A 15,262-nucleotide genomic window follows, 5' to 3' on the forward strand; every position below is an offset into this window, starting at 1 on the left:
CAAACTTTACTTTAATGAGTTAAATCTGGTTTTAAGTGTCTTTTAACATAATCATTTGATTTCATCGAATAACATCTCATCATTTATTGTCAGATGAAGCTACATGGTGGTAGGAATACTGTGTCAATATTGTATTACTTTTGACTGTATTAACATGTTTCTTAATGTTTAATATTCCCATTGATATAGATATCAGATGGCATGAATATAGATACCATATTGATATCATGTCACGTTAATATCCCCATTGATATATATTAGGTAGACATTGATCTCCTGGTGTCATCTATCTGACAGATGTATTGTGTTTCTGTCAGGGTGTTCCTCAGAGCAATCAACACCTACGCTGATACCATGAACCTCAAGTTCCTCAACAACAACGACTTTGAAGTGCAGGTCAGCGTGTGTGTGTGTGTCTTCTAGTCTGTGTGTGTGTGTGTGTGTGTGTGTGTGTCTTCAAGTCTGTGTGTGCGTGCGTGTGTCTTCAAGTCTGTGTGTGTGTGCGTGTCTTCTAGTCTGTGTGTGTCTACTAGTCTGTGTGTGTGTCTTCTAGTCTGTGTGTGTGTGTATCTTCTAGTCTGTGTGTGTGTCTTCTAGTCTGTGTGTGTGTCTTCTAGTCTGTGTGTGTGTCTTCTAGTCTGTGTGTGTGTCTTCTAATCTGTGTGTGTGTGTGTGTCTTCTTGTCTGTGTGTGTGTCTTCTAGTCTGTGTGTGTGTGTGTCTTCTAGTCTGTGTGTGTGTGTCTTCTAGTCTGTGTGTGTGTCTTCTAGTCTGTGTGTGTGTGTCTTCTAGTCTGTGTGTGTGTCTTCTAGTCTGTGTGTGTGTGTCTTCTAGTCTGTGTGTGTGTGCGCACATGCAGGTGTTTCAGTCTCTCTCTGTGTGTCACTGATGTAAGTAAATACTCCACTCTCTCTTTCATTCTCTCTCCCTCTCACTCCCCCTATCATGAATTCATTATTTATATCATAGGTTCTGACGATTTTGTTTCCTCCTCCCTCTTTGTCTGTAGTTGTGGAATAATTACTTCCATTTGGCCGTAGCATTTATTACCCAAGAGTCCTTGCAGCTCCAGCACTTCTCCTCAACCAAGAGGAACAAGATCCTAACAAAGTGATTTACATTTGTCTTTTGTTTCTCTCTGACAATATTAATGATCCACAGTATTTCATAGTCAATGTTAGGATGTTGTATTAGCCCCTGTTCTAAAACAAAGCTGATTTCATCTTCAGGTATGGAGACATGAGGAGACTCATTGGTTTCGCCATACGGGACATGTGGTACAAACTGGGTAAGTCTGTGTGTGTGTGTGTGTGTGTGTGTGTGTGTGTGTGTGTGTGTGTGTGTGTGTGTGTGTGTGTGTGCGTGTGCGTGTGCGTGTGCGTGTGCGTGTGCGAGAGAGAGAGAGAGAGAGAGAGAGAGAATATATGTATGTGTGTGTTTACGACTCCAAGACTGATTCTTGTGTGTGTAGGTGGGAATAAGATCTGTTTTATACCTGGGATGGTGGGTCCTATCCTGGAGATGACTCTGATTCCTGAGGAGGAGCTGAGACGAGCCACCATCCCCATCTTCTTCGACATGATGCAGTGTGAACACACAGTCTCCACACACTTCCACAAGGTTCGACAGTGACACACACACACTCCCTTATGCGCGCACACACACGTGAGCACTCACGCACACACACAGTGTGAACAGAATCACTTTGACAACTTCCCGAGAGGCTTACCCATTCCCTCCCCTCTGTGTGTCTGTAGTTTGAGAATGAGATCATTCTGAAGCTGGATCATGAGGTGGAGGGAGGAGGAGGAGATGAGAGATACATGGAGCTACTGGAAACCATGTGGGTGTCTTTCATCAATTCCAATATCTATCCACTCAATCAACCACCCGTTCACTTACATACGTGTGTGTGTGTGTGTGTGTGTGTGTGTGTGTGTGTGTGTGTGTGTGTGTGTGTGTGTGTGTGTGTGTGTGTGTGTCAGTCTGTTGGAGTGTGCTGTGGCGCGTCCCTTGTTGAGGCCAGAGGTCGAGCACTTCGTCACCTTGGTGAAGGGACTCCTGGTGCGTCTCCTTGACTACCGCGCGGTGATGAGTGACGACAGCCGCAACAACCGCATGAGCTGCACTGTCAATCTCCTGGTAAGCCCCACCCACTACAGGAAGAACCACAGTGGGCAGAATGATGTAGCTTTCATCTGCATTTCTAGTTTTGAAGCTATTTGCATGTTGTTGCGTCAACTGAAGCACTGACACCTTTATGTGTTGCCATCAGCCGGTCCCACCTCAAAATTTGATCACCCAGAGTCACCTTCAACACACAATCACACCCTTCTCACCAACAAGAAATCAATCTGTCGATCATGCCATGCCATGTCAATTGTGCTGCAATATAGTCATCAACATGGCATCCAGTCAATTATAACACACAATACATTCTGGACATATTAAATGAATGAATTAAAAACTAAGTTAAAACATTCAGTAACAGCATCTGAAGCTGTTAGAATATCACAGATCAATACAAGGTGAGGGGAGTCTCAGAGGCAGTACCAGCCTGTCCTTGTATTATACTGTGACTTTATAGCAGTCACACAGTAACATAGCTGTACAAAGGAAAGGGGGTATACCTAGTCAGTTGTACAACTGAATGCCTTCCACATTGAACCCACATTGAATCAGAGAGGTGAGGGGGGCTGCCTTAATCGACATCAGCACACGGGGAACAGATTAAGGCAGCCCCCCTCACCTCTCTGATTCAGTTGGGTTCAATGTGCCTTGCTCAGGGACAGAATGGCAGATTATTACCTTGTCAGCTTGGGGATTCGATCCAGCAACCTTTCGGTTACTGGCCCAAAGCTCTAACAACTAGGCTACCTGCCACCCCAGGGTTATCCTGGGTTACCCAGCACCGCTATGGCTAAGCATTAGTCATTCCCTTTCATTAAATGTTGTTTGGGAAGCTAAACACCCTTACCTCAGGCTAATTGACATTAACATGCTATGCAATATGCAAGCTAATCATCCTTACCTCAGGACAACTAACATTAGCATGCTATGCAATATGCAAGCTAGTCATCCTTACCTCAGGACAACTAACATTAGCATGCTATGCAATATGCAAGCTAGTCGTCCTTACCTCAGGACAACTAACATTAGCATGCTATAGCTAACACACAGCTCCCAGGGATGCATCTGGAAAACTCAGATACACCACATGACCAAAAGAATGTGGACACCTGCTCGTCCAACATCTCATTCCAAAACCATGGGCATTAAAATTGAGTTGGTCCCCCCTTTGCTGTTATAACAGCCTCCACTCTTCTGGGAAAGCTTTCCACTAGATGTTGGAACATTGCTGTAGGGCCTTGCTTCCATTCAGCCACGAGAGCATTAGTGAGGTCGGACACTGATCTTGGGCGATTAGGCCTGGTTCGCAGTCGGCATTCCAATTCATTGCAAAGGTGTTCAATGGCCTTGTCAAGTTCTGCTTTGTGCATTGTCCTGCCGAAACAGGAAAGGGTCTTCCCCAAACTGTTGCCCCAAAAGTTGGAAGCACAGAATTGTCTAGAATGTCATTGTATGCTGTAGCTTTAAGATTTCCCTTCACTGGAACTAAGGGGCCTAGCCCAAACCATGAAAAACAGCCCCAGGCCATTATTCGTCCTCCACCAAACTTTACAATTGGCACTATGCATTCGGGCAGGTGGCGTTCTCCTGGCAACCGCCAAACCCAAATTCATCTGTCAGACTGCCAGATAGTGAAGCGTGATTCATCACTCCAGAGAAGGTGTTTCCACTGCTCCAGAGTCCAATGACAGCGAGCTTTACACCACTCCAGCCGACGCTTGGCATTGGGAATGGTGATCTTAGGCTTGTGTGCGGCAGCTCAGCCATGGAAACCCATTTCATGAAGCTCCCGCCGAAAAGTTAATGTGCTGACTTTGCTTCCAGAGGCAGTTTGGAACTCAGTAGTGAGTGTTACAACTGAGGACAGACAATTTTTACTTGCTACGCGCTTCAGCACTCGGCGGTCCCTGTTCTGTGAGCTTGTGTGGTCTCCCACTTCGCGGCTGAACCATTGTTGCTCCTAGACGTTTCAACTTCACAATAACAACACTTACAGTTGACCGGGGCAGCTCTAGCAGAGCAGAAATTTGACGAACTGACTTGTTGAAATGGTGGCATCCTAAGACGGTGCTGCGTTGAAAGTCAGAAAGGCCATTCTACTGCCAATGTTTGTCTATGTAGATTGCATGGCTGTGTGATCAATTTTATACACCTCTCAGCAACGGGTGTGGCTGAAATAGCCGAATACACAAATTTGAAGGGGTGTCCACATACTTTTGTATATATAATGTGTGTATTCTAGCTGCACATGTCATCAGTTTATGTTTGATATTTCTAATTGCTCTTCAAACACTAGTCAGATGTGGAGATTATTGGAGCGTGCTAGATGATGACATGGGTTTAAGATGTTTGTGTTCTGCCTTGAGTGTCTTTCTCAGTGGGTGAGCACCGTAGAAGAGACATGGTGTGTGTGCAGGTGTGTGTGTGTGTGTGTGTGTGTGTGTGTGTGTGTGTGTGTGTGTGTGTGTGTGTGTGTGTGTGTGTGCGTGTGCGTGTGTGTGTGTGTGTGTGTGTGTGTGTGTGTGTGTGTGTGCTGGTGATGAGACAGGGTTACTTTAGGTCATCACACTCGTCTGCTCTCTTAAGACATCATTAAACTTCATTAAACAGGGAATTTGTGCCGCACTGGCACACACACACACACACACACACACACACACACACACACACAAAACCCTCTCTGAAGTTTATCCTCACACACACATCCCCCCAACACACATCCACACTAACAGGCAACTCCTCTCACTCCTCTCACTCCTCACACTCCTCTCCGTTGCATTGCAGAATTTCTACAAGGACATCAACCGTGAAGGGATGTACATCAGGTGAACACTTTATGTAACAATAACCTGTTAATACATTTGTAAATATGTTTCAGAACTAGTTACACCATATCTAATACATGATCTAGTTTGTCTATAGAGGGTTTCTGTATGTGTGCTGTGGGACTGGGGTAGCTGTGTATAACAGTGTATTACTCTGTGAATGAGTGCGAGAATGTGACCTTGTGTGTGTGTGTGTTTGTGTGTATATAATCTGACAAGGGATTATCTCAATCCTGCTGAATTAATGTCCAAATCCAGGGGATCAAGTCCTCCACTAACCGTAACATGTGCACTCATTTTAGGAGAGAGAGGGATGGAGAGGGAAGGAGGGAGCGAGAGGGAAAGAGTGTGAGAGTGAGTGAGAGAGAGAGACCGGTGGAGGGAGGGAAGTGGAGAGGTTGAGAGAAAGTGAAGGACAGAGGGATACAGAAGGTGAGTCAAAGAAAGGCGTGATCCAAAAGGAGGAATGGAATAAAAAGATGGAGGAAGAAACCAAGACTAGCGAGTGAAAGATACTCTGCTTCTCTCTGTGGGAAACCTAGAATTTTGAAAACAATTCAAGTCCCACATTTGACACAATCCAAAAAATGGAACAATGTTGTGCTGAAAATGAGTGACAGTGATAGAAAAGGGGTTAGAAATAACAAAGAATAGACAGAGAAATAGAAATAGAAAGAGAGAGGAGAAAGAGAGAGGAGAAAGAGAGAGGAGAAAGAGAGAGGAGAAAGAGAGAGGGAGGTTAAGAGAGACCTGTGGTTGAGGTAGCTGCATAGCGACACAGTCTGAAGGCACATTCAACTTCCGTGTGTTCTGCTTGTGTGTTCCGCAGTGTTCACATCAGTGTGACAGGATCACAAAGCTTTGCCCCGCTATAAAAACGTCATCAGGACGGCATACACTATCTATTATCCCGAGACAGACAGTGCCCATTGGGCTGTCAGTTTAGCCGTTTGTTAGTTCTCTGTGGTTGATGGTTGGTGTATAGGTCATGCCATCACAATCACAACAGATTGGAATACGTGTATCACAGCATGATGGACTGACTAGTCACTGAGTTGTCGTCTAGGCAACAGAGTCATCTAGTGGACAGTGGTAGACATTAGAGTGTGGTGTGTATTAACTTCACACTATCACATCACACCCTATCAGTCAACAGATGTGTGTGTGTGTGTGTGTGTGTGTGTGTGTGTGTGTGTGTGTGTGTGTGTGTGTGTGTGTGTGTGTGTGTGTGTGTGTGTGTGTGTGTGTGTGTGTGTGTGTGTGTGTGTGTGCGTGTGTGTGCGTGCGTGCGTGCTTGCGTATGCACACGTGTGCACGTGTGTGTGTTACAGATACCTCTACAAGCTGAGAGACCTTCACTTGGATGTGGAAAACTACACAGAGGCTGCATACACCCTGTTGCTTCACTCTCGCCTGCTCAAGGTACACACACACACACACACACACACACACACACACACACACACACACACACACACACACACACACACACAAATTGACATTGGCATTCACAGCGAGAGAGAAGCATTTACTGGTGGATTCAGTGTAGCCCTGACACAGTGTGAGATGAGAGCGAGGGTGTTTTATTGGTTGATGACTGATTCCCTTGGAGATGGCCAATAGCATTAATCCATCTGATTAAGTTTTCAGAGTGACTTCATGACAGGGTTTTGGCCTCTGCTGCTGGGTAACTATGGTGATTGATATAGTGTGTGTGTGACCTCTCTCTCTCTCCGTCTCTTTTATGGGGTGCTTTCATAGAGTTTATTCTCTCCAGTGGTTTATTACATCTTCTCTGTCATTGACGTCACAGTAGTAGACACCACAGTAGTTTACACTGCTTCATCTCTCACACACACATGCAGTCACTCCTATAAAGTATAGCCTATAACCTATAACCTACAACCTATAGCCTTTACAATCCTGTCTGTAGCCTGTCTTGCCACACTGATTGTTTAGTCTATGCCCTCTCAATTCAATTCAATTCAATTCAATTCAAGGGCTTTATTGGCATGGGAAACATGTGTTAACATTGCCAAAGCAAGTGAGGTAGATAATATATAAAGTGAATATATAAAGTGAAAAACAATAAAAATTAACAGTAAACATTACACATACAGAAGTTTCTCTCTCTCTCTCTCTCTCTCTCACTCTCTCTCTCTCTCTCTCTCCCCCTTCCCTTTTGCTTGTCTCTCCCCTTCCCTCTCCGTCCCTCCCTCCCCCCTCCTCTACCCCAGTGGTCAGACGACCAGTGCAGTCCCCAGTTTGAGTTGCGTAGCTGTCAGACCCAGCGCCAGCTGAAGGAGAACCTCTATGACAAAATCATCGGACACTTCGACAAGGGCAAGGTCAGCTAAATGGAGTAGAGTGCACCATCTTGATTCGGTATAGTGTCTTTGCTGTATCGATAGATGTGTTGGAGTTGGTTCTCTTGTCTATCTTGTGTTTTCTCTCCATGTGTGTGTATTGGTAATCTTTCATCTGGCTGTGTTGTGTAGATGTGGGAGGAAGCCATTACTCTGTGTAAGGAGCTGGCTGACCAGTATGAGATGGAGGTGTTTGACTACGAGCTGCTCAGCCAGAGTCTGGTAAGACACACATAACACACTGTCCTGTCCTATTCAACACATGAATAGGTTTTGTCAAGCTTCCTTTATCAGCGTTTGTCCTTAAATTTGTGACACTATTCACAGGACCCTCAAAACGTTCATCTACTCCTCTCACTTTCTCCTCACCTCTCCTCTCCCTCATCCCAACATACATCATATCTGGAGTGACTGTTCAATACACTCCTCTCCTCCTCTTCTCATTCTTCTCTTCTCTCGCCTCCCAAGAGTCTCGCTCACTCAAACAAAACGTGCATATACAGTATTTCTCCATTAGATCCTTTTATCGTTTCTCCCATATTTCACCCAAGAAAAACAGGTCTTTGCTGAGCATGTCATTTCTCTGACGGCTGTAGCTGTACAGAAGGCATTATCATATAATATCTCTATCTTCTTCTGTCTGTCTGTCTCTCCCACCCTCTCTGTCTTTCTGTCTTTCTCTCTTCCCCTCTTCCTCCCCCTCTCTATGTCTCTCCCACCTTAACCTCCCTCTCTCTCTCTCTCTCTCCCGCTCTCTCTCTCTCCCGCTCTCTCTCTCTCTTGCTCTTTCTCTCTCTCTCTCTTGCTCTTTCTCTCTCTGTCTCGCTCTCTCTCTGTCTCTCTCTCTCTGTCTCTCTCTGTCTCTCTCTCTCTGTCTCTGTCTCTCTCTGTCTCTCTCTCTCTCTCTCTCTCTCTCTGTGTCTCTCTCTCTTTGTCTCTCTTTGTCTCTCTCTGTCTTTCTCTCTCTCTCTTTGTCTCTCTCTCTCTGTCTCTCTCTGTCTCTCTCTGTCTTTCTCTCTGTCTCTCTCTGTCTCTCTCTGTCTCTCTCTCTCTCTCTCTCTCTGTCTCTCTCTCTCTCTCTCTGTCTCTGTCTCTCTCTCTTTGTCTCTCTCTGTCTCTCTCTGTCTTTCTCTCTCTCTCTCTGTCTCTCTCTCTCTGTCTCTCTCTGTCTCTCTCTGTCTTTCTCTCTCTCTGTCTCTCTCTGTCTCTCTCTGTCTCTCTCTGTCTCTCTCTGTCTCTGTCTCTCTCTCTCTCTCTCTCTCTCTCTCTCTGTCTCTCTCTGTCTTTCTCTCTGTCTGTCTGTAGAAGCAGCAGGCTAAGTTCTATGAGAACATTATGAAGATCCTGAGGCCCAAGCCAGACTACTTTGCAGTGGGATACTATGGACAGGGCTACCCTCCCTTCCTCAGGGTCGGTCAACCTTCTCAATGTCTCAGTTTAGCCCATATTTACATGGTTTTGGGGTGGCCAATAATGGTTTATTATACTTATGAAATGAGCAACAAAGGCTGTCAATTCACAAGAGGAAGCAATAGCAAAATTGTATTAAAATAATGACCTCTTATGTTGTATTTCTGAGTGTTTATAACCCCATTCATGAGTGTCTATAGGTCTGATCAAACAAGGCGCTTATGAGCAGTAATGATCCCTTTATGACCGTCTACAACCTGTGTATAACCTCAGAACAAGGTGTTTATCCACCGGGGGAAGGAGTATGAGCGTAGAGAAGACTTTCAGAACCAGCTGATGAGTCAGTTCCCCAGCGCTGTCCGTCTCAATATCACCACCATGCCTGGAGACGACGTCAGACTCTCCCCGTTGCAGTGTATCCTCATAATGTACAGTGTATAAACCATACATTTAAATTCCAGTCAATTGAGGACGTATACTTGAAAGTCCAATTCTCCTCAATGCTTTTCAGTGAGTAACCTTTGGAATTAGAATTGACCCCAACCCTGGTAAACACACATCCTACACACACCCCTACACACACGCACACACCTGCACACACACACCTGCACACACACACACACCTGCACACACACACCTGCACACACACACCTGTACACACGCACACCTGCACACACACACACACACACACACACACACACACACACACACACACACACACACCTTCACACACACACCTGCACACACACACACACATGCACACACACACACACACACACACCTAAACATTTGTCTTCATCATGTTTGTGTTGTGGTAATGTTGCGTTCCCTGACCGGGGTTCTCAGACATCCAGTGTTTCACTGTTCAGCCCGTCCTGGAAATCCCACCTCACCTGAAGAACAAACCAGTCCCTGACCAGATCAACAAGTCAGTCCCTTTTGTGTGTCTCCCTCTCATACGAATGAATTTGCTTTAAAAATAGACAGCGTAAACAGAAGAAATGTAGCCCCTCTTTCTGTGTTGTAGCTTCTACAAGTCCAACTATGTGCAGCGTTTCCACTACTCCAGACCAGTGAGGAGAGGACCAGTGGACCCCAATAATGAGTTTGTTGTAAGTGTCTGACTGACTGAGGACATGTCTATGACCATTGAGCTATTCCATGTAAAACAATGGCAACAATCTCAATCTCTCTCTCTCCTAGTCCATGTGGATTGAGCGCACCACATTCACCACAGTGTACAAACTCCCTGGGATCCTGCGCTGGTTTGAGGCCACAGACATGAAACATGTAAGCCTCTGTCTGTCTGTCTGTCTGTCTGTCTGTCTGTCTGTCTGTCTGTCTGTCTCTCTGTCTGTCTTTTTGTCAAAATTAAAAATAAATGTCTCTATTCGCCTGTTGTTGGTCTTATACTCTCATTCTCTCTCTCTCTCTCTCTCTCTCTCTCTCACTCTCTGTCTCGCTCTCTCTACCTCTCTCTCTCTCTCTCTCTCTCCCTCTCTCTCTCTCTCTCTCTCTCTCTCTCTCTCTCTCTCTCTCTCTCTCTCTCTCTCTCTCTCTCTCTCTCTCTCTCTCTCTCTCTCTCTCTCTCTCTCTCTCTCTCTCTCTCTCTCTCTCTCTCTCTACCTCTCTCTCTCTCTCTCTCTCTCTCTCTCTCTACCTCTCTCTCTCTCTCTCTCACTCTACCTCTCTCTCTCTACCTCTCTCTCTCTCTCTCTCTCTCTCTCTCTCTCTCTCTCTCTCTCTCGTCTCTCTCTACCTCTCTCTCTCTCTCTCTCTCTCTCTCTCTCTCTCTCTCTCTCTCTCTCTCTCTCTCTCTCTCTCTCTCTCTCTCTCTCTGTCTCTCTCTCTCTCTCTCTCTCTCTCTCTCTCTCTCTCTCTCTCTCTCTCTCTCTCTCTTCTCTCTCTCTCTCTCTCTCTCTCTCTCTCTCTCTCTCTCTCTCTCTCTCTCTCTCTCTCTCTCTCTCTCTCTCTCTCTCTCTCTCTCTCTAGCCCTCTCTCTCTCTCTCTCTCTCTCTCTACCTCTCTCTCTCTCTCTCTCTCTCTCTCTACCTCTCTCTCTCTATCTCTCTCTCTCTCTCTCTATACCTCTCTCTCTCTCTCTCTCTACCTCTCTCTCTCAACCTCTCTCTCTCTCTCTCTCTCTCGCTCTCTCTCTACCTCTCTCGCTCTCTCTCTCTCTCTCTCTCTACCTCTCTCTCTCTCTCTCTCTCTCTCTCTACCTCTCTCTACCTCTCTCTCTCTCTCTCTCTCTCTCTCTCTCTCTCTCTCTACCTCTCTCTCTCTCTCTCTCTCTCTGTCTCTCTCTCTCTCTCTCTCGCTCTCTCTCTACCTCTCTCTCTCTCTCTCTCTCTCTCTCTCTCTCTCTCTCTCTCTCTCTCTCTCTCTCTCTCTCTCTCAATCTCTCTCTCTCAATCTCTCTCCTCTCTCTCTCTCTCTCTCTCTCTCTCTCTCTCCTCTCTCTCTACTCTCTCTCTCTCTCTCTCTCTCTCTCTCTCTCTCTCTCTCTCTCTCTCTCTCTCTCTCTCTCTCTCTCTCTCTCTCTCTCTCTCTCTCTCTCTCTCTCTCTCTCTCTCTCTCTCTCTCTCTCTCTCTCTCTCTCTCTCTCTCTCTCTCTTTTCTCTCTCTCTCTCTCTCTCTCTCGCTCTCTCTCTCTCTCTCTCTTTCTCTCTCTCTCTCTACCTCTCTGTGTCTCTCCCCGTCTTTCTCTCTCAATTTTCTTTTTCTTTTTCAATTCAATTTGCTTTATTGTTTATTTTGGATATTACATACCATACATTCAACAATAACAAGAAGCATACAGTAGAGGACATGTGCAGGTTGATTGGTCTGTCAGACACTGTCCCTCATCTTATGGCAGGCAGCAATGTAGTGCACTGCCAACCCACAGCTCTCTGCGTCCTCCCCCAACAGGATGGGTAGCCTATTCTCATCAGAGAGGTCTTTGAAACCTTGAATAAGGGTTTCAAATTTGGGAAAATTACACTCTCTAATTGTTTTATATTTTTGACATTTTGTCAGGAAATGCAGCTCCGTCTCAGGTTCTGCTGTGGTGCAGTGGTTGCACAGCCTTTCCTCTACAGGGAGCCAGGTTTTCCTGTGTCTACCCTTCTCAATGGCAAGGCTGTGCTCACTGAGCCTGTACTTTGTCAAGGTTTTTCTAAGGTTTTGATCAGTAACCAGTTCAGTTTCTCTCTCTGTCAGACCACCATCAGTCCTCTGGAGAATGCCATAGAGACCATGGAGAGCACAAATGACAAGATCCTCACCATGGTAAACCAATACCAGGCCGACGACGCCCTTCCCATCAACCCCCTCTCCATGCTGCTCAACGGCATCGTGGACCCCGCTGTCATGGGGGGCTTCGCCAAGTACGAAAAGGTCAGAGTTCATCCATCCATCCGTTCGTCATCTCCTTACTCCTGCTCAACTCGTACATTTCAGAACAGTATTCTGTGTGTTTGGCACAAGCTGCAGTAAGGATAGAATATACTATACAATGAGCTGGATGTTTGGTGAAGATCATACATTTGTCTTCTTCCTAACGCAACCCAGGACTGTTTAATACATAAAAGAGCAGCACATTTCAATGATATCTCTCCTCTCCCCAGGCCTTCTTCACTGAGGAGTACAACCTGCAACACCCAGAGGACCGAGATAAGCTTTATCGCCTCAAAGACCTCATCGCATGGCAGGTACTGTACACACACACGCTACACATTCACATACAGTACAGAAACACAGGCACACACACACACATGCACACACACACACGTATGCATGCCCACACACATTATTATCTTGCAGATCCCATTGCTGGGGGGAGGGATCTCTCTACATGGTAAGAGAGTGACAGACGACCTACGACCTTTCCACGAGCGCATGGAGGAGTGCTTCAAACACATGAGGAAGAAGGTGGAGAAGGAGTACGGCGTGAGGGACCTGGTAAGCGAAAGAGAGGGAGAGAAAAGGAGAGTGTTTGAATGAGGACTGAAATGCTAGCTGCAGGGAACTGCCTGGTATCTTGGGCAGAGGAGAATATCTGTCTGGAAAAGTGTGTTATGAAAAGAGCTTTAGGAATGATACTGGCCATAACTCCTGTTTGTGAAAAGCTTTGTCACTCTCTCCTTCATTCAACGTCACCTTTGACCTTTTTCTCCATCCTTCTCTTTTCCTCTTCGTCATCCCTTGTTCTTAGCCGGATATGGATGAGAGGAAGTCAACTCGTCCGCGCTCTGTCCTTCGCTCCTTCCGTCAGTCTGTCATCTCCATCTGCTCCCTCCAGGGGTCTGAGTGTGGGACCCCCACCAAACCTTACCCAGACAGGTAACCCACACAGGCACACCCACACACTCAGATGAAACCCACACAGATGGATGCAAGCACAAAAACATATTTAACAACACACACCTTACCCTCGCTTCTCTCTTGATCCCATTCCCCTCACCCCCCTCCCTCCCCAGTGGTCTCCCTGACACGGTGTCCCCCCGGACCCCCACCCTGCAGCGCTCCAGTGGGAGTATGAGCATGGGGGAAGAGGGAGGGGCCGATGGGGAGGTGAAACTCAGGAAGTCCAAAAAGAAAAGGAAGAGGAGCAGCATGATCTTCATCCCAGAGGAGAGAGACAGGACCAACACACTGGACAGCAAACGGGTGAGAGAGATGGAGAGAGCGACAGACAGAGACAGAGAGAGACAGAAAGAGAGAGAGAGAGAGAGAGAGAAAGAGAGCGAGACAAAGAGAGAGAGAGAGAGAGAGAGACAGAAAGAGAGAGCGAGACAAATAGAGAGAGAGAGAGAGAGAGAGAGAGAGAGAGAGAGAGAGGCAAGCGATGGAATTGAAATGACAAGAGCGAGTGGGACAAAAGTGTGCAAAGCTGTCATCAAAGCAAAGCGTGGCTACTTTGAAGAATCTCAAATGTAAAATATATTTTGATTTGTTTACCACTGTTTTGGTTACTACATGATTCCATATGTGTTCTTTCATAGTTCTGATGTCTTCACTATTATTCTACAATATAGGTGTGTCCAAACTGACTGATAGTGTGCACACAGACTCCTGCTTTATGTCAGTATCAGTGAGTATCCCTGCTCTCTGTTCTCTGCCTCCCTCTAGCTGTCCAAGAAGCAGGAGTTCCGCAGTGACACCAACCTGTCTGAACCCTGTCAGGGAAATGACTCTCTCACCAATGTCAACTCCAGGTCTCTGCCTGCTATTACAGGTAACACACAAACGTATGCACACGCATGACCGCATGCACATAGGCACACTCCCTCTCACACACACCCTCTCCCTGTTCACAGGTCTGTCTCTGTCTGTGGTCAACGGTAGTGAGGAGGCGGAGTCAGCCCGGTCCAGGAGGGACAGTAAGAGCATGTCTGTGTGTCTTCCTGGTGACCGTACCGCTGACAGACGCTCCAAAGGGGTTATCAGCCTGCTGTTCGGGGCCAAGGTACACACACACACACACACACGCACACTCCCACTCACTCACTCACACACACACACACACACACACACACACACACACACACACACACACACACACACACACACACACACACACACACACACACACAACCATTAGGTGAGTTGTGTGTTTAATCTAGATGTATGGTTGTCTATGTTCCCGCAGAGCAACAAGTCTGAGCAACAGAAAGACAAGTCGTGTACTGACCCAGGCAAAAAGAACGTCAGTCATTTCTAACAGCTTCAAGCATGATGTACCCTCAGTGCCTTTACACCTGCTCTGCTCTGAATGCCAGTCAACACAAGGGGTTGTTGCCTTGCTAGAAGCTCCTCTTTGGAAAGAGCCATCTGATCAGCTTTTTCATCAAGACTTGTTTGCGCTCCCGCAGGCACACACACACATAGAGAGGGAGATGGAGAGACACAGACTTGATCTCTGATGAAATTCTGCGTAGCATGCTTTCACACTTCTGCTCTCACATCTTTTACAATCAATCAAAAATACATTTACCTTGACTGCCTTTTTTTAGTAATGTAACTTTCAAATTTGATTCAACTTATGAAACAATGAATAAAAAGATATCCAATGTTTGACAGGGAAGGTTTTTTTTTTCAAAGCACATTATATTAACAGTTTAATGTGACTCTCAGAACATAATGGATGAACTCATTGAGAATATGGAGGATGTCCCAAAGCACTCTCATTAAGAGCCAACGGCCAAAAGAACAAGGCTTTATTTCAATAAATAGTACAAACACAAACAGAATTACAATAATATGGAGTGGTATGTCTGTTCAATAAATCAATATCATGGAAATGACATACATACCCAAGATAAAATCCACAACAATTTTGAAATCTTATCAAATCAACGTTTTTTGGTCGCATACATAGTTTAGCAATGTGAAATGCTGATGTTACCAGCTCTTAACAATGCAGTGAAATGCTGATGTTACCAGCTCTTAACAATGCAGTGAAATGCTGATGTTACCAGCTCTTAACAATGCAGTGAAATGCTGATGTTACCAGCTCTTAACAATGCAGTGAAATGCTGATGTTACC

The 15,262-nt window shown here is 45.9% G+C and overlaps 1 protein-coding gene across 2 annotated transcripts in view; it reads left to right on the forward strand.

The window, feature by feature from the left end:
• LOC139391188 (dedicator of cytokinesis protein 2-like) overlaps positions 1 to 14,790 on the forward strand; it is a 140,919-nt gene extending 126,129 nt beyond the window's left edge. For both annotated transcript variants that reach the window (XM_071138779.1, XM_071138778.1), the window contains exons 29-51: positions 318 to 396; positions 1,009 to 1,109; positions 1,229 to 1,287; positions 1,471 to 1,619; positions 1,757 to 1,842; positions 1,985 to 2,141; positions 4,914 to 4,954; positions 6,286 to 6,376; positions 7,192 to 7,302; positions 7,453 to 7,542; positions 8,626 to 8,730; positions 9,004 to 9,145; positions 9,577 to 9,658; positions 9,758 to 9,842; positions 9,934 to 10,020; positions 11,935 to 12,111; positions 12,342 to 12,425; positions 12,538 to 12,675; positions 12,929 to 13,056; positions 13,194 to 13,383; positions 13,846 to 13,951; positions 14,034 to 14,182; positions 14,366 to 14,790. In XM_071138779.1, coding sequence (XP_070994880.1) covers positions 318 to 396; positions 1,009 to 1,109; positions 1,229 to 1,287; positions 1,471 to 1,619; positions 1,757 to 1,842; positions 1,985 to 2,141; positions 4,914 to 4,954; positions 6,286 to 6,376; positions 7,192 to 7,302; positions 7,453 to 7,542; positions 8,626 to 8,730; positions 9,004 to 9,145; positions 9,577 to 9,658; positions 9,758 to 9,842; positions 9,934 to 10,020; positions 11,935 to 12,111; positions 12,342 to 12,425; positions 12,538 to 12,675; positions 12,929 to 13,056; positions 13,194 to 13,383; positions 13,846 to 13,951; positions 14,034 to 14,182; positions 14,366 to 14,437 — 2,509 coding nt within the window. In that variant the 3' untranslated portion in view covers positions 14,438 to 14,790. The remainder of the gene's footprint in view (positions 1 to 317; positions 397 to 1,008; positions 1,110 to 1,228; positions 1,288 to 1,470; positions 1,620 to 1,756; positions 1,843 to 1,984; positions 2,142 to 4,913; positions 4,955 to 6,285; positions 6,377 to 7,191; positions 7,303 to 7,452; positions 7,543 to 8,625; positions 8,731 to 9,003; positions 9,146 to 9,576; positions 9,659 to 9,757; positions 9,843 to 9,933; positions 10,021 to 11,934; positions 12,112 to 12,341; positions 12,426 to 12,537; positions 12,676 to 12,928; positions 13,057 to 13,193; positions 13,384 to 13,845; positions 13,952 to 14,033; positions 14,183 to 14,365) is intronic.
• The last annotated feature ends 472 nt before the right edge of the window (positions 14,791 to 15,262 follow it).

This window comes from Oncorhynchus clarkii, chromosome 31, assembly GCF_045791955.1.
Source record: "Oncorhynchus clarkii lewisi isolate Uvic-CL-2024 chromosome 31, UVic_Ocla_1.0, whole genome shotgun sequence".
In the NCBI taxonomy this organism is placed as follows: Eukaryota; Metazoa; Chordata; class Actinopteri; order Salmoniformes; family Salmonidae; genus Oncorhynchus; species Oncorhynchus clarkii.